Below are 18,039 nucleotides of genomic sequence, written 5' to 3' on the forward strand. Positions count from 1 at the left end.
AGGGTAAAAAAATTTGGTTACCTTGTATGCCCAATAAAGGTATGAACTCTCATTGTTTATTTCTTTTCCAAGTCGTGCTAACAGTTTAGAAGGTGTCCACAACACATTCTACAAGGAAAAATCCAGAGAAAGAAAAATTCATAAACAAAGTTATGATACAAGAGAGAAAGCAAAATCTAATCTTCCTCTTTGATATAGAATGAAAAAAGATTTGAGTAATACCTCTTCTTTCTGTTCCTTCAACATCTCGTCAAAGATGGGAATGATCCAATCCTCAAACTTGCAGTAGTTATCATTAGGAACCAGCAAGTTCCCAATTCGGTTCAATCCCTTAGACCGTAGATAAGCGCCAGGTAGAGAGAAATCACCTTTAAATGTAGGTGCAAGGCATTTGATGAGATCTTCCTCTACGCCACCAGTTGTAGTGACTATAACATCAACCTGCAAAAACAAAAAAAAAAGCATTAGAACCAAACAACTAAAAGACAGAAATCTAAGCTAATCAAACTAAAGCCGGATAATTTAACATCTATAAACAGTGTTACCACTAACCATATGATGCTGAACAAGATATCGAATAGTGTCTCTAACACCAGATGAAACAAGATTCGAAGTGAAACCAAGAAAGATTTTACATTTCACAGACTCTCTATAAGATGGGTCTTTCTCCTCTTCACTACAGTCTTCAGCTACTGTGGTTTCATCAGCCAGTCTCCAGTCTAGCTTCAATAACAATTCAAACCCTCTGTTAATAACTAATTCACGCAAAACGAATTAAAAAAGGAGAAAACTTTATTTTAGGTTAAATCGAGAATCGAAGGGAGCAAATAAAAAACCATTTGATTGACGACGTCAATAGCTTCGCCGAGATTTGAGGCTTGAAAGCCAGTGGTGAGCATGGATCGCATAAGCTTTGGGTAATTTACTCCCTCATTGAAATCGTATCCTTCGATTTTGTCACACTTCCCTTCTAGCGATTCGGATTCTTTGAAAACCGTTGAGTGAACCGAAGAGAAAACACGATCCTCCATCTTTGCTCCAAGACCAAAATCGATTTCGCTGGATCTGGAAGGGTTTTTGGGGGTGTTCTAGGGTTCTAGATTAAACGGAATAAAAGATGACCATCTTCAAACGAATCTTTTTGCTGACAACATATGTTGGGTTCGGTCCGAATCTAACTAAACTCGGTTTAATAAAATTCGAATCAAAATTTCAAGGTACGACGCGATCAAGTCTGGTATAGGTTTCGGTTCGATTTTACTCTGATTATTTTCCATTGAAGTGAAATCAAAATCACTCGAACACTTGAACTGAACCAATCAAACCTTTAATCTTATAAATTTTCGAGAAACCAATTTGTACAAGCAAGTAAATATATAACTGCTCACAAAACATAAACAATCTGATAAAATGTTAAGCCTATACTGAGTTGATTCATGATCCATGTACATATATGTATATATATCTTCTTCTTCTTTTGCAAAAGACGTTTATGTATAGACGTATACTTTTCACCTAATGTTCTTTCTAGGGGAAAAACACTCAGGTTTCATTCTGATACAGAATTGATTTGATGATGATGAGAACTGTTCTAAAATTTGTTCTGGTTCCTGATATTCTCCAAGTTTATCTGCAAAAATCCAAAAAAAAAAAAAAAAAGCAATACATGAACAACAGGGGCCATTACACAAGCCAAAATCAACAACTCATGTTCCCTTATAGATTACAGATTACCAGGAGAAGATCTTCATCTGTGCCAAACGATTTCCGGGCATTCTCCAGGCATTTTGACGAGATCCTCTCATGTATCCTGCAAGAAATTTCTCTGTAAATTCTTACTAGTACTGAGTAATGGCAATTCGCACGTCCCAAGATGATGGTTTAAGTGTTCTTCCTTGCTTTTCAAAGGTCTCTTCCTCAATAGTAATCAAAACTCGCATCTAAATAGACTATATATGTGATGAAATCTTTAGTATAAACCAACACACTAACAAAGAACACATTTTTCCATAGTGCTTATCTTTTAAATATTCCTCAAACATTTTCAGTGTTTACACTAAAATATGAACATGCAAACAATTTTAGTATCTCAGGGAAATGTAGGAGGGGACCTATATGCAAGTATTCAAGCAATTAGATATAACAAGAAGTTACTTGGAACTGGCGGGATCTCTGATCTCGAACTCATCCCTAATAGCGTCATAGCCACATATCACGATATAGTGACCTATATTGGAAACAAACAGGTGTAAGAAATTTAGAACATTTAATCTGTACCGTTTGAGCGGGAAGTTTTAAGCTTTTGACTTTTGTTAGTTAAAGAATTATCCTTTTGTCGGATCTTGGTTTCGTAAGTTTCCAGAGTTCAAACGATTATAACAGAGATTATCAACATAATAAAGTCAAGGATGTGAAAACTGGGGTTCCCATTTTGGAAGAGAAGAACACAGAGTCTAAAGGCTAGGGGACAATTCTCACCAGTGTAGCAGGAATTGCTAGTATGAAGACCAGCGACAATCATTTCCTCCAGCCAAGACTTGCTGCAACAGTCAAAAACTAGCATGAACACTATGCAATTTACTTATCATAGTTCTTGCACAAACACTTGAAACAAGAAAGGCACATAAACACTTAAACAAGAGAGAATGATATTCTAGCAAAAATGCCCAGATATGTCAGTGAGCAAGTTTTGTGAAGAACATGAAAGAAGCTGCTGCACACATCCAACCAAACTTTGTCGATGAAGGGATCATCTAACTATAGGGAATCTATGAGGAGAAAGAGATACCAACCTTAGCTTGTCCTGGTCGACTAACGCAATGGCAATATAGTTCCCTGACAATAGCAAACAAGAAATCTCATGGATACTAACTGATCTGCACTGCAAAAACGAAGAGGTTGATTGAATTTGATTTCCAAAAAATAGCAGCCAGCACTTATTTTGAAGAGCAAGTAGAAACGTTTGGTCAAACAGTGTTACCTGTATAATAATGCCAGATTCATGTGCTTTCCTGAAGAGCAAATCCACACGCACCAGATCTTCAGGGAGCTGCTCCTGTAACATGATTGCCAAAAATAAACATCATGAACGTTTTCCACTTAGAAGAAAAATCAGGCATGCTCAGAAGTTTGGAAAAGCATCAACAATTTCGAGGTCTTTGCCATCTATAGTATAGAGATACCTTGTAAAATTCCTCTATGGAATAATTCGGGTTTGCTCCAAATGTAATTGTGTAATAGGAAAATTCCACACAGAACTTATGGAGTAGATATGCGAGATCTACAGTCCAAATGCTGCAGGAAATGTCAAAAGTTGATAAGTATCGTACCAAATGTTATCATCTTTAAGAAGAAAACATGGCACATAATGGGATAACACTGCTGATGAACATCTATTGATGTATAAACAGACCTATTTGTGGAGCAAATCTCAGCCAAATCCTCAAGAGTGCAACTTGCAATGCCACTTGCTCTGAGAACCATGAGAACACAAGCGAGACCACAATCCCAAGAAGCTAACTGATGTACATGAGGGACCTAATAGCAATATAAAGGGCCAGCAGAAGATAAGTAGCAGCAAAAATAGAGTTCCTAAATTGAATGTCCACTAAAAACGTAGAGAGACTAAGACAAAAAAAGAAAAAAAAAAAAGAGTAACGATCGGTGGTTACCTCAAAGTGGGAAGAGGATGGCAACCCTGCATCTGTGTACTTTCCATTACTCAGCAAGGGATGACCATCGAATTGGCAGTAGTTAGCAGAAGTCGAACCTCCATGACCTTGTGATCTCCCCTGATTCCTCTCTTCAACTCTCAAAAGCTTGTTAAGGAGAAAACAAAGAGGCCACATGAATGACCAGCAGCAACTTTCTTCCTGTGGATTCTGAGAATGGCTTGGATAATAGACCTGAACATACAACAGAATGGAAGAAATCATTCATCAAAAAAACGAGGAAGAATAAAACAACACAAAGAGCTTTAAATCCAGCAAAAAAAAAAAAAGAAAGAAGAAGCTCATATATTCGTTTAGCAATCAAAGCGAAAAATCCGAAACTGAAGCTACTTCAAATCCCTAAAAACAATGACTTTTTCTTCGACAACGAAAAATCCAAAAAACCCCAGTTTTGTTGTTTATCAATAAAGCTTAAATCTCTCCGGTGGCACAAGAAAGTCTCACACTTGCGAGCCAATGACGCTGAAATAGATAACGAATCTAAACGACGACTAAACCCAATCAAACCCCAACACCTAAAATCGAGAAATCTGCGATCGGCTTGTTCGTCAGGATTGTAACCAACCAATATGATTGGAGCCGAGAGGGGGGGGGGGAAGAAAAAGAATATACCTTTTGCTTAAGCTGCAAGAGAGACAACGAGAGCGAGAGAGAGAGAGAGAGACTCTGGGGATCTACGGCGTGTGATTGACGCGTGTAGCTTAGGCTTTTCGAGGAAGAATAAAAAAGGAAACAAGGAAGATAATTGAGCTCAGTTTTCCTGGAAAAATAATGATTTGGATAAAGAAGAAGACAGAGCTGTATGTATATATATCTTCACGAGAGTTTCTCGTGTGTTTTTTTTTTTTCTTTTTCTTTGGATAGTGACGAATCCTGAGATCGTGTTCTAATTTCAATCTTTTTTTTTTTGGGTTTGTTGGTTGGACTTGTCTTTGTTCTTTATTCATCCTTCTTCAACTTCAACCCCGTTCAATAGTTGCTTGCCCAATTTAATCACGTTTCCAAATTTTAATTTTGATTTCTTGAGACATATCATCATGTCCAATACATGATTTGATGAAAGAACTTTGTCCGATCAAACGTTTTTTTTGCAAACTTAATATAGATTTTTCGTAGTTTGTTCAAAAACAAAAAATATATTTTTCGTTTATATAAAATATTTTTATAAACATTCAGATGTTATTTCTGTTGAATGTACTTGTATTCGGTTACCAATATTAAGATGATAATATGGCAGTTCAACCAATCTTAAATCCATAGCTATTCCTCTCTTCTTATGAACTGATGATTGTCTTTATCATGGGTAAACTGTAGTTCTGAACATATTTTATGGGTCGGAGTTAGACATATGGTGGTGTAAATCATATTGGTTTAGATAATCAACATAGTAATTTATCAATCTATATTTAGAAATATTATCCTACATTATCTAGGAGTTTTTTTATAGGGGACAATTTCTATTAATAAAATAAATATATTGTATAAAATATAAATATAAATCTAATATTTGGATTTTTTATAAATAAAATTATAGAAATATTTTATATTTTATATAAACAAAAATTTAATAAACTAAGAAGAAAATATTTTATTTTAGTTTTTGTTGTATTAAATTATCTATATTTGGATTTAAAATTTCATTTTTTTTTGTTGAGGTGAATCTGTGAATTACCTGGAAGATACAAAGTTAAAAGGGGCAATAGAGATTTTTATTGGGGACACCTAAATAAATTCCTTACAAAGTCTTTAAGGATTTCAAAACTTTAGGGGTGGCAACTGCCCCGGTGTAAGCTAACCTAGATCCGCCCTTGCCCACATATATATGAAAGCATATCACAGACCCACATGAGGTTTGCATGTTTCTTTAGATCTTATTATCTTAACACTTAGCGGTAACACACAACACATAATCATTCAAGGACCAAAATGGGATAAGACGAGAGAACGAGGAGAGACGGTACATGGATTCATGATTGGGGAATAAGAAAGCACGGAGCTAAACTAGACAATACCAAAATATGTTGGTCCCCAAACTCTCTATCAAGATAAAAATAAAAAAATATATATATGGTCGGTCAATTTACTTTTATTTCAAACCTCTCAAGAGATTTTCAAATTATATAGAGAAGAATATTTCAATCATGAATTCTATAAAGGTGTATAAGCAGCAGCAACTAATAAAGTAGGACTAAAAACAAAAAGAACTTAGAGTTTGAAAACCCACATTGAATGTACAAGGCGGGACGTGGAACAAACACGCAAGTATCTATAATAAAAATATAAATAGATCGTTATCAAAACCTTCAAATTAAAAATTACAGCATTTTGGAAATTGAAAAGATTTACGAGACTTGTGTGTCCAAAAAAGTCAAATTGTTACTTTGGTAAAAGTGAAAGTAATATACACATACAAATTTATTTGAATTTTTAGATAACCACATCCCGGCCGTTTATGCTGTTAAAATAACAATTCGAATTTATATTCTTCCATACTACTTGTTATGAATACGTTTTACTTTATTTTTTACTAGTGATGAATAGTACCTTGCTTTATTGAAGTTCAAAATTTTGAGAATTGTTTGATGTGATTTATTAAAACAATCATTTCATTCAGCTAAAAAATACTATATTTTCAAATTAAAGAATGTTCATAACTTAATATGATTAAATTAGTCATATGGATCTCATAAGTCATTAAGCTATGCCTACTTTGAGGGAGAGGCCTTAAAACGGCTACGAACTTTACAAACGATTAGCAAATGGGACCATACGTTTGAATGAAATCATCATATAATTACTATATTGCATACTACAAACATCCATATTAACGGAAATGCCATTCACTTTACCCCTTTGCATTATTTTCTACTAACAACTAAGAAAAAATTTGACTGCATTTAAATCTCACTTAATTATCATTTTTCAACTCCTAAATCTTCATATTGGCGGCCTATGTCACATTCGATTTTTGGTAATCTTCAAGAAGAATGTCTCCTGTTTTTAATTATTTTTTTCTACTCTGCATTTAATAATCTTGGTTTAGTTATTTGCTTTCACACATGGTTCAATAAATCTAGAACTGAAAATTCAAATTTATATTAAACCCTTAGAACCATTACTGTAATTCTGAATATTGGTCATCTTCTTTAACGAAAAACAAATTAAATTTATTTTTAAGATATCAATTAATATGTCAGTTCACCTGTCTCATTTTAATTAACTAATTTAGTGCCTCATGATTAATAAACACACCAAATCCTATTTGTGGTAAAATTACTTAAATCCTTGATTTAAACACAATGGGCATAACCGTAATCTTCTTCTAAACCATCCGAGAAAATTTGTCCGCCAAAATGATAATTTAATGTTTCGAATTAAAAAGTCAAAATATATTATTACACCTCACTCTCTCTCTCTCTATCTATCTATCTCTGCTCGTGACTCAACGAGAAGGAAACAGAGAACTTTTAAATCAGTCGATTTTTTTCAAATTTTCTGACCTTTTCCCCTTACAAAAGCCATCATCTTGTTATACCTTTATAGCGTTATCTAAAGAAACCAGGTTCCAAAGTTTCGAATTTTTGGTATTTGAAAAAAAAATGGAGAGTTTAGTGAAGAGCTGCGCAGGGATCGATAAGAAAAGAAGCAGTTTGACTCACTCGGTGGTGGAAGATGTAGTAACAACAGAGTCAAAGGAGAGAAGCACTACCAGCTGGGAGAGCTCCTCCTCCTCCTCTGGCGGCACCACCGTCGCTTCGTCTTCTCCGCCACCACCGTCGCAGATTCTTGGTTGGCCTATTAGAAAAGCTTCATTTCGAAAGAATTCTAAGGAGAATGTTAAATTAGATCATACGAATTCGACCCTTCACGACGATTCTGGTTTTAAAGGGAAAGAGATGACTATTACAGGTTAGCTAGACAAAATAAAAATTGAAACTTTTTTTGCTTTTCAGAATTTTGAATTTGTTGATCTGATTTTGAATTAGATGTGGATATGATGAAGGAGAGATTTGCAAAGTTGTTGCTTGGTGAAGATATGTCAGGTTCTGGTAAAGGCGTCTGTACGGCTTTAGCCATCTCCAACGCTATCACCAATCTCTGTGGTAAGTTAGAAAAAAAAAGACTAGCTTGTGTTTGTTTGTTAAAAATGCTTGAACTCAAAATACTTCAGAGTGTTGAAATAAATGTTTCTTGTTTTAGCTACGATATTTGGGCAACTATGGAGATTAGAGCCGCTTCCGAGGGAAAAGAAGGATATGTGGGGAAGAGAAATGGAGTGGATACTTAGTGTTAGTGATCACATCGTTGAGTTAACACCTTCAACACAAACTTACCAAGACGGCAAAAAGTCTGAGGTAAAGTGTTTTATTTTGTAAACTATTGCAATTGCATTAACTGGAGTTTTAAATGATTCAATTTGTGGATCTTCTTCTTCAGGTCATGACTTGTCGACCAAGATTTGATCTTTTTATCAACCTCCCTGCTCTTCGTAAACTAGACAATATGCTTCTCGTGAGTTTCACTCAACCTTTCTTATCCAAATGGTCCTCTCAAGTGAAACCTTTTTTTTTTATCTCTGATCCAATTTTCTTTTGCAATAGAATATATTGGCGAGTTTCAAGAAAACCGAGTTCTGGTATGTTGATCAAGGGATTGTAGCTTCGGAAAACGATGGCTCAGCTTCTTTCCGCAGAAAGATTCAGCGTCAAGAGGAGAAATGGTGGTTGCCTGTCCCTCGTTTAGCACCTAATGGTCTTACTGAAGAAGCAAGAACAGAATTGAATCACAAGAGGGAATGTGCAACGCAGATACTTAAAGCTGCAATGGCAATTAACAGCCTTGTTTTAACCGAAATGGATGTTCCCGAATCATACCTTGAAACCCTTCCAAAGGTCTGTATCTTTCATTCAGAGCATCCTTATTTAACAATCTTCATTCTGACATTAAACTTATGGTGCAGAACGGTAGATCCTGCCTTGGGGATGTTATTTACAAGTACATAACATCTGAGAAGTTTTCTGCTGAGTGTCTACTTGACTGCCTTGATCTGTCCTCTGAGCATATTGCTCTTGATATCGCAAACCGTGTGGAAGCTTCGATATATGTTTGGCGCAGAAGAGTAGAAACAAAACTAGGAGTCAACAACAACAATACTACTTCAGGCTCTACTCCAAGGTTATCATGGGATATGGTCAAAGAACGTATGGCTGCTGGTGACAAAAGGGGATTACTTGTGGAGAGATCTGAAACTCTCTTACGTTGCTTGAAGCAACGGTTTCCATCTCTAACCCAGACTTCTCTAGACATTAGCAAGATTCAATGGAACAAGGTACAAAACCAGTCATTATCTCTGTCTACATTATAAAGTGGCTTTGCTTGTTCTTACTTATATACTGTCCTTTTGAATTTTTCAGGATATTGGGAAATCAATTCTTGAAAGCTACTCGAGGTCAGTTGAGAGCTTAGCATCAAACATCGTAGCACGAATCGATGATTTACTCTACGTGGATGACTTAACAAAACAATCCGAGGATAACAATCTGTTGTCAAATCCAACGGTCAGCAGCATTATAGCTCACAAGAAAGTGGTACCAATCCCTTATCTAATATCTGCATCAGGAACTCCATACAGAACAAGCTTCTCAACAACACCAGGCTTCTCACCTTCATTGATTAGCCCCAAGAAAGGAGAGAGGAGGACACCTTACTCCAGCAAGGACACTAACAGAGTCAGTGAGAAAGGTCTCCTTCCTTCTCGAGGATTTGGAGTAAGACGAGTCTTGAACAATTATCTTGGCATGGAATCGAAACTGAAAATATGCGTGAGTCCTTCAGATAGTTCAGATACAGCTGTGATGAACCAGATCAGCAAAGAAGGTGAAGAAGAGAAGAAAAGAAACTCAACATCAGTACATCAAAAAGGTCCTCCAAAGTACACAGTCTCTTAAGACCTTTTCCTCTTTTAGTAACTCAATAGAGAGGAGTGTATAATTTATGCAGACATGGATTTGATTTGTTTGATATTATTTACTTGTAGTTTGTCTTATTTCAAATGGTAAAGTGTCTACTTTTGCAAACCACATCAGATTTAAAAATGGAAGTAGCCGTAACAAACACACTCACCAAATCTATTCTGGTTGGTTTACCAATTTATGGGTTGGTTAACAACTTTAACAAAAACAAAAGATTAAGGGTTTTAATATATGATCGCCTTTAGGTAGCGTATAACAACAAAGTCGTTGTAGTATAGTGGTAAGTATTCCCGCCTGTCACGCGGGTGACCCGGGTTCGATCCCCGGCAACGGCGATTGTTTTTTTCATCTTTGTTTTTTTTGCCTCCTTTTAATTTCATTCTCTCTCTCTGCGAGAATCTCTCTGATTCGCCGGATCTGTCGGAGAGAAACATGACGACGAGTATTCACATAACAGCTCTAGACGGAATCGTCAACGTGAACTCTCTCTTCACCCTCGCCGTATTCATCGGATTAGCTTGGAACCCAACCGATCCAAACAACAGCCTCGTAACCGACCCTAATTGCGTCCCTACAACTCGTATGGCTGAGAATCTCGTCGCCTTCCATGTCTACTCCTTCGCTTCGTTCCTTTTCTCGAGTCTCATAGCTCTAGGTCTCAAACAGGCCATGAGGCTCAACATAGCTTCTTCTTTTCACTTCTCTGCTCGGATCGATCCTGTGGTGTACTATGTCAACAAGACGGCTCTTAGATTTGGGATGGTTATCTCCGGTTTGGGATCGGTTTGTGGATGTGGGTTTCTCATGTTGGCTTTGATTAATGTTGTTCAGATCAAGCTTGGGACTTTGGGTTGTGGTGCTAGTGGTCATACTTATGCTGCTGTTGTCCCGCTTCTGATTCTGGTCCCTTCTGCACTTTTTATCTATGTGTCTCTTATGTTATATGCTTTTACTCGTTAGAAACATGGATTTTTTTTTTTTAATTCCATGAATTTGATACAGTTAGGATTTATGTATGTTTGTATGATGATGTGATGGGGGAAATGAGAATGATTCTTATGCTTGATATGGTTCTTGTAAATCTTTTGGTTTTGGCTTCTGATTTAAGTTTTGATGTCTGAGTTAGGCACATGTGTGTTTTTATCTGGAATATTAACTGGTGGATTCAAACTGATTCGATCCAAGGAAATGGGTGTGTGATATTATATGCTGGATTCTGATGCTTGTTTGGTTTGATCGATTCTCTTGGATTATTGATAAAGCAGAGTTACTGACTTACTGTACAAAGGAAAAGTTTTCACCCTCCTTCGAGTCGAGACATGAAAAAGAGAAAAACTTTTCTTGTTTCTAGTTTTGTGTCCTCTCATTAAGCTGATTGATTGGTTTCCTCTCTGTCATACTATCCCACTTGGCTCCGGTACTACTTCAGCTGAATCGTTTGCGTAAATATCTTTGGGGACTGAAGAAAAAGAATCTCATGTGGTGGTCATTGATCTTGTTCTCACTAAAGGCTCATAATACTACTGGTGTTACACAAGTGGTTGTTAGAAATAGATAAGCTCATAAGGCCATTTTGAAGTTATCCTTTGGTTTGTGCTATTGGTTTGTCATGTAAAACCACCTCTTTGCTTTCTCAAAGGTTCAAATGGTTAGAATAGAGACTAAGGGTTATTGACCTTACTTTAGTTTATAATAACTTTGCACTTTGAAGCCCTTAATGCGGCTGATTAGGTGAAGTAATTACTATGCTCTTTTAGTGCTTCTTCCACTATTTCTATGTGGATTATTTTATCCTGCCAAATCCTCCGGAAATGCCATTTCAGTTGCTATAAATGTGTCAGGTTACACAAGTAGTATATGCATAATCTAGTCTTCTTTAAAATGGGAACCCATGTTTTATCTCGCATTTTATTCCTAGTTCTCTGCATCTACAGCCTTAGAACCATGGTTGATGCAGCTGGAGAATGCGGGCGAAATCCCCCAGATAGAGAAGCCATCAAGCTGGCTCCTTGTGCAATGGCTTCACAAGACACATCTGCAAAAGTGTCTCCAACTTGCTGTGCTCGAGTGAGAGAGATGGGAAAGAACCCTAAATGCCTTTGCGCTGTCATGCTTTCTTCCACAGCTAGGAGCTCTGGAGCAAAGCCAGAGATCTCAATGACAATTCCTAAACGTTGCAACATCGCTAGTCGTCCCATTGGATACAAGTGTGGAGGTAATGATATAAAAGCTTGTTGTAACTTTCCTATTTCATTGCAGATGCAATTTTGCTTATCAAGTGTTCGTTACTTGTTCTCATGCAGCTTATACTCTGCCTTGAAGCAGCAGACCGAGCAGTATACGTGATCTTCAAAACCAATCTAAATTGCTGTCACACGTTCACATGTGTATGACTTGTAGTTTCAATAAAAATTTGGATCAAAACGGTGATTGATCATGAAATGATATGACTTGCTACTGAGACGGTTTTGAGTATTTTAATTACTTGTTGTATGCGATACATTAGTCATAGATGCGGTCCATTAACATCCCTCTTATAACTATCAACCCCCCAACATATGAGATTACAAAAGATAAAAGATGAAGAACTTATAAACAAAACCCGAAGATCACACTGCAAATTAAGTTACAGATATTAATGCAATTGATACATATGGCCGTTGAGGAACTCAAGTGTACGACTAGTTAGGTTGATCTCAGTAATACAAAGAACCTGCATTAATGAGAAAAATCCATCAATGAGTGAGAGTTATACGAGAATAATTATTAATTAAGATTACTAAGCTAGTTAAGCTATGATTAAGAAATTGGTGAGTACCTTTCCACCAATTTCCTCTGGAAGTTGAGGGGGTTGGGTCAGTGCGATTATCAGTTTCTTTGGACTCATGAGATGGAGAAGTGGATGACGAGCCATCGGTTCGTGGAGGTGAGTAGTGTTGCTGGCCTCCGTAGTAAATGGAGGAGCTGAAATAGGAAGCTTCTCTCTTTTCATGGCTGCTTCTCTCATCTTTTGAAACACACACCAAAATAAAGAAGAAAAAAAAACCATATCATCAACATCTTCTTACTCTTTGACTTTTGAAGAAAAAGAAACAAAAAAGGGGTAGATAATTTTCAGAAATAATTATCGCAACCAATACTTTTGTAAAACATGTTTTTAAAAAATAACTTCTTTTTATTACATCAAATTTCTCTATAAGAAAATGTTTTTACATTTAAAATATTGATCAAATTGTTTGATCTAGACAATGACCAATAAAAAAGTAACAAAAACATCTAGACGAAATGCTTGAGATTGATCTTATTCAGGGAAATTAGAACAATATGTATGCTACTTAAAATAAAATAGACAAACTGGAAATATGTTTCTCCTTCTTCTAAGGTTACTAAATTATCAATACACATTAAGATTTTTAATTATATTTTCAAAAATTTTAAAATATCTTACAAAAAAAAAAGAAAAGGTGTTAATATAAATACCAGTGGGTTGAGAGATGCTGCCTTGGGATTCAGGAGCAGTGTGGCTTCCCTTCTTCCTTGCTACCTACATTGTGAAATGACTTCACATTAACTACAAACTTTATAATAATAATAAAACTGTATATACATACCACATACATATTTAGTTATATATGTATATGCACCCATAATTAAGAAGATACATGCATGGTTCTGATAGTTTCTATGCGTACTTGTCGTGTAGCTAGTTAGGAAAATTCTTTATGACTTTGTTGTAAGCCTTATCTGTTCCCAAAAAAGTAACACAAAATCCGTATACATGATAGTTCACCATTTAGATTTCTTGGAGTTTATGAATTATGTAAAATTCAACAAAATTACAACTGATTTTGACGAAATTCGTTACACAATGGCTATATATATGTTCATTAAGTGAAAGATTTTTTTTTTTTTTAAGCGAAAGATCATCGAACATGTATATACTAATTAACATTCAACATATACATACATGCATATACATATATAACGATATGTACATATCTAAATATGTTTGTGTAAATTATGTTTTACCGGAGGAGGGAATATGGAGTCGAGTATAGTTGAGCAAGAAGAAGCAGAGCTGGCTGATCCTTTCGGACCAAACAGATGATCAAATGAAGTCGAAGACGATGATGATGACGAACCAGCTTTGGTTTTCTTGACGATGTCCATTGATATGTGTTAACTAATTAGTGTTTTTAATATAATAATGGGAGCTTTTAAGAGAGTGAGAGAGAGAGAGAGAGAGAGAGAGAGAGAGAGAGAGATGGAGATGTTTGAGTTGTTGAATTAGATAATGATAAGTGTGTGTTTGATGGATATGATGATTTCGTAGTTTTTGGTATTTTGCCCTAACGCCCCAACGGTCTGTTTATATATAACCAACCAACTTCTTCTGATGGAGAAGGAGATGGGTTCACGTGATCCCCACGTGGCTCTGCCGCCGTCTTCAGCTCTCTTCTCACTTCCACGTGTCTTCTCTTATAGATGCTGTGGATAAACTTTGCGTTTACTACTTTTGTACTCTTTCCAATTTAAATTCACTCTCTCTCACTCTCTTTTGTCATTTGGATAAGTTCTTCACCTGCTTCCTTTTTTTTTTTGCCAAAATAACCATATATATTAAATTATTGGAAGAGACTCTCTTCGTGAGAGAGTCAAGTAAGAACCGATGTACTTACATGGGAAAACCAGAAACCTCGTATTCTTGCACATTTCGCAAGTTTGTCCGTACGGAAATTTCCTTCTCTGGGAATATGCCTTAAGCTAAAATTGACAAAACGATCTCTAAAGTGCTGAAAATTCTGCAATTCCGATGAGAAATTTGGCCAATCTTCTATATTGGACGTCATCTTTAGTAGGTCCGCACAATCCGTTGCAAAAAGTGCTCTATCTAAACCCAAATTCAGTAGGCATTCTATTGCCCAAATGAGGGTATCTAGCTCTGCATGCAAAGGAGAAAGGCTTCTCCTTGAATCTTTTAACCCCAAATGTAAAGTCCTATTCCCAATGGACGCGATCCAGCCATGTCCGCTCCTATCCATGTTCGAGTGCCAAGATCCATCAATGAAACAAATAATGGTGTCCTCTGGAAGTGGGATCGGATGACTACTTGCTTCAACTGTCCCATGCGCTATAACTCTAGTGTTGGTTCTTCTCCATACCTCCTCGTCTTTGATGGCTTTCTCCAAAGTGTATTGCGGGTGTTCAGAGATGTTCTCAAACACTTTTTTGTTTCTAGCCTTCCAAATGTACCACATTATCCAAGGGAATGGTCTCAATTGTTCTTAGAGGTAACTCAAGTCTCTATCTCTCCCATATAGGTAGTCAATGTTACTATATAGGGAATGTGAAGGGAACACCATAGGATGAGAAGGTATAGTCGATAGGTCCCACACCTGGTATGCTGGGGGCATTCAAATAACATATGGTTGATAGTTTCCTCCTCTTCTCCACATCTAGGGCAGCCCTTCTCTCTGCCAATATGGCGAAAATGTAGACGTTGGCATACAACCAAACATCCAGTTACACATTGCCACACGAAATGCTTCAGCTTTCGTGATGTTTTTAACTTCCATGCTTGCGCCTTAAGTGTCGTAACACTAGGACCCTGAACAAGGAGGTCACTATCAGGGCGAGAGATAGCTCTCGCGGCTCCGTATCCAGACTTAACAGTATAGTTTCCTGACTTTGTCAAAGTCCAGGAGTAACCGTCTTTCGAGACTTTTAGACTCGGTTTGATCCCCAATATAAGGGTAATTTCTTTTGGAGGGAAGAGTTCCCGTAGACGCTCCAGTTTCCATTGTTTAGTGTTAAAATCAATGAGAGTGTTAACACAAATCATAGGGTCTCTCTCATTTGTCAGCCCTTGTGGTGTTCGAGCTGGTGAATCTGGAATCCATGGTTCTGTCCAAATAAATGTGTTGAACCCTAAGCTGATGGTCTTCCGGATTCCATACGATAAGACAGATTTGGCTGCCAACATGCTCCTCCATCCGTAAGATGGTCTATTTGATACTTGTACTTCTAGTGGGTTGCAATAGCGGTAGTATCGTCCTTTGAGTACTCGACTGAGAAGAGAATCTGGGTATCGCAGAAGTCTCTATAGCTGCTTTGCCAACAGGGCAAGATTAAACTCTTCTAATGTTCGGAAGCCTAGTCCTCCTTCCGTTAGGTCATTACATATCTGATCCCATGAGATCCAATGTAACCCTTTACTTTCAGCTTTATTACTCCACCAGAAGTTGGCAATAGCACTGCTTAATTTTGAACATACTGCTTTTGGTAAGAGATAACACAACATTACGTATGTCGGAATTGCCTGCGCCACTGATTTTATCAGGACTTCCTTTCCTCCCTTAGAAAGGAATTTTGAGGTCCATAAGTTTACCTTTTTATGGAGTCTATCCCTCACAAATGCAAAGACTTGTGCTTTTGACCCATGAATTTTCTCCGGGAAGTCCAGATAAGTTCCCATGTCACCTTCTTATGATATCCTTATTATGGATTTGATCTCTTGTCGTATAAGGGATGGGACATCGGTACCAAACATTATCGAGGATTTAGAAAAGTTAATTTCCTGTCCTGACACTGCGTCATAAGAGCGGATTATATCAATAACTGCCTTGAGCGGATTATATCAATAACTGTTCTTCACCTGCTTCCTTTATTCAACAAAATAAGAATTCTCGTGTTTTTTTTTGCTATTGATCTTTTTTGGCATGGTACACTGACTACGACAATCTCTATCTTCTTCACTTTAAAAAAAAAAAAATACTACATAAGAAATTCGATCATGTGACTCAATATCGACTTAGTATTATTCTTGAACGTGTAGCATATCTCTTTTTACTTTTATTCTAAAGACTTATAAGTTTCAATTACATTATTATGGAGTATGGAGTAAAGGTTTTATTCATATAGACACCTCAAAATGTAGAATATTAACCTATTTATTCATTTAATAAAAAAACAATTATTGCAGATTATGTAGGAGAGATATGGAGTTAATGTTCGATCTTTTTATGGATAATGTTGGACAGGGAGACAAATGTTATGCCCTTGATGCGGTTTACAAGAAAGGAGAATGCTATATTATTATACACATACACGACTTATAAGAAACATCAAAGATGGTCAAATCTAAAATCTTATGAGATATATTTATAAAATCACATTTTCTCATATTACATATGGAATTTCTTTCCCATTTATATATTCTTCGTAGACATTTATGATGATATTGATATTTACCAGCGACATATATAATTGATATTTTTGTCTCTTTCTATTGACATTTGGTGCATGTTTTAACCTGTAAAATATGGTGCATTTGATATTTTTACCGGAAATTATTCCGGATCTCAGTCAAGTACATATCTGCATAGTTTTTTGACGGTGAAGTAAAGACATAATCAGATCAGAATAGATCTGATGATTTATTCCCCAAAAAAAAAAAGAAAAAAAAAAGAGAGGTCGCACGCAAAGCAAGCTGTAATGAAAAACAGTAAAAGCATATTCCACGTCAATCTCCTCTTTAAATCTGATTGCATTTTATCTTCTCCAAATCTAGTAAGATTCGCCGCATAATTTATACTACTTTGTTGTTGTTGATGTTGTAGTATTGATATAAGAATCAAAATCACTTGCCACGCTTATTTCGGCGGATAAATTTGATATATTCCAACCAAAGGCAATACAGACACACACATACCGACATCAAATGAACATAAATGGCTTTCACATGTTACCAAACAAAACAAAAAAAAAGTGAACAGAAATGGCTAATTCTTATCCAATTTGTTTGTCGTCCCTAAAATAGTAACATCTTATACGCATTTATGTATGTATATTGCTTAACTTTCATCTTTATGAAAAAAAAATTATGTATAGTCAAACCTATTTATATATGCTTAATCATCTGTCGACGGAGAGATCATAATAATATATATTATAGTCTATGGTTGCGTTGCGAATCCGATCATACTTTTTTTTGTCCACACCGTAAATAGTATACAATATTTATATTTTTGACGGGATATACTTGGCTCTCCTAGATATTGGGGTCAAGTGACTTCAAAGGGCGCTAAAGAATCAGAATAGAATACAGTACACAAACAAATATGGACTCTTCTAATCCCAAAGTCTCACTGATTTACCAAACCATAGTGATCTTCGAAGGATCGGCCCTTGATTCATGTTTTCCAGTCTCATTAATTATCCGTTTCCTAACCCTTTCATGGACTTCTAATCACTTTTTAAATCCAAAATGCTACTTTTTCCCTCTTTTTTTAATTCATCTAATCTCTAAAAGTTTTTAGGAATTTGTTATTTTTCTA

The 18,039-nt window shown here is 36.2% G+C and overlaps 6 protein-coding genes and 1 non-coding gene across 8 annotated transcripts in view; 4 read left to right on the forward strand and 3 right to left on the reverse strand.

Annotated features, from left to right (window-relative positions):
* The window catches only part of LOC104734595 (deoxyhypusine synthase), a 6,054-nt gene extending 4,899 nt beyond the window's left edge, over nt 1-1,155 (reverse strand). The window contains exon 1 of the mRNA XM_010454198.2: nt 954-1,155. Coding sequence (XP_010452500.1) covers nt 954-1,031 — 78 coding nt within the window. The 5' untranslated portion in view covers nt 1,032-1,155. The remainder of the gene's footprint in view (nt 1-953) is intronic.
* On the reverse strand, nt 1,312-4,617 carry LOC104734596 (protein GUCD1-like). Of its 2 annotated transcripts, none has more exons than XM_010454199.2 (10): nt 4,344-4,617; nt 3,672-3,905; nt 3,413-3,537; nt 3,183-3,294; nt 2,981-3,055; nt 2,793-2,881; nt 2,479-2,540; nt 2,155-2,227; nt 1,735-1,810; nt 1,312-1,630 (listed from the first exon to the last, which is right to left on the reverse strand). In XM_010454199.2, exons 2-10 carry the CDS (start codon nt 3,846-3,848, stop codon nt 1,592-1,594), a joined length of 828 nt encoding a protein of 275 aa, XP_010452501.1. In that variant the 5' UTR covers nt 3,849-3,905; nt 4,344-4,617; the 3' UTR covers nt 1,312-1,591. The 2 variants fall into 2 exon arrangements, with proteins under 2 accessions (XP_010452501.1, XP_010452502.1); XM_010454200.2 differs by lacking the exon at nt 4,344-4,617 and adding an exon at nt 4,176-4,327.
* LOC104734597 (rop guanine nucleotide exchange factor 5-like) lies at nt 7,331-9,808 on the forward strand. Its single transcript, XM_010454201.2, has 7 exons — nt 7,331-7,640; nt 7,718-7,834; nt 7,932-8,086; nt 8,169-8,243; nt 8,333-8,623; nt 8,692-9,060; nt 9,146-9,808. Exons 1-7 carry the CDS (start codon nt 7,331-7,333, stop codon nt 9,677-9,679), a joined length of 1,851 nt encoding a protein of 616 aa, XP_010452503.1. The 3' UTR covers nt 9,680-9,808.
* TRNAD-GUC lies at nt 9,967-10,038 on the forward strand. The gene has a single exon. It is a non-coding gene; the product is annotated as a tRNA-Asp (tRNA).
* On the forward strand, nt 10,065-10,776 carry LOC104734598. Its single transcript, XM_010454202.2, has one exon. The coding sequence runs from the start codon at nt 10,136-10,138 to the stop codon at nt 10,661-10,663; it is 528 nt and encodes a 175-aa protein (XP_010452504.1). The 5' UTR covers nt 10,065-10,135; the 3' UTR covers nt 10,664-10,776.
* LOC104734599 lies at nt 10,876-12,164 on the forward strand. The gene is made up of 2 exons (XM_010454203.2): nt 10,876-11,918; nt 12,007-12,164. Exons 1-2 carry the CDS (start codon nt 11,561-11,563, stop codon nt 12,021-12,023), a joined length of 375 nt encoding a protein of 124 aa, XP_010452505.1. The 5' UTR covers nt 10,876-11,560; the 3' UTR covers nt 12,024-12,164.
* LOC104734600 lies at nt 12,215-14,027 on the reverse strand. The gene is made up of 4 exons (XM_010454205.2): nt 13,733-14,027; nt 13,184-13,247; nt 12,522-12,710; nt 12,215-12,416 (listed from the first exon to the last, which is right to left on the reverse strand). Exons 1-4 carry the CDS (start codon nt 13,871-13,873, stop codon nt 12,400-12,402), a joined length of 411 nt encoding a protein of 136 aa, XP_010452507.1. The 5' UTR covers nt 13,874-14,027; the 3' UTR covers nt 12,215-12,399.

This window comes from Camelina sativa, chromosome 13 (genome assembly GCF_000633955.1).
Source record: "Camelina sativa cultivar DH55 chromosome 13, Cs, whole genome shotgun sequence".
NCBI classification, from domain to species: domain Eukaryota; kingdom Viridiplantae; phylum Streptophyta; class Magnoliopsida; order Brassicales; family Brassicaceae; genus Camelina; species Camelina sativa.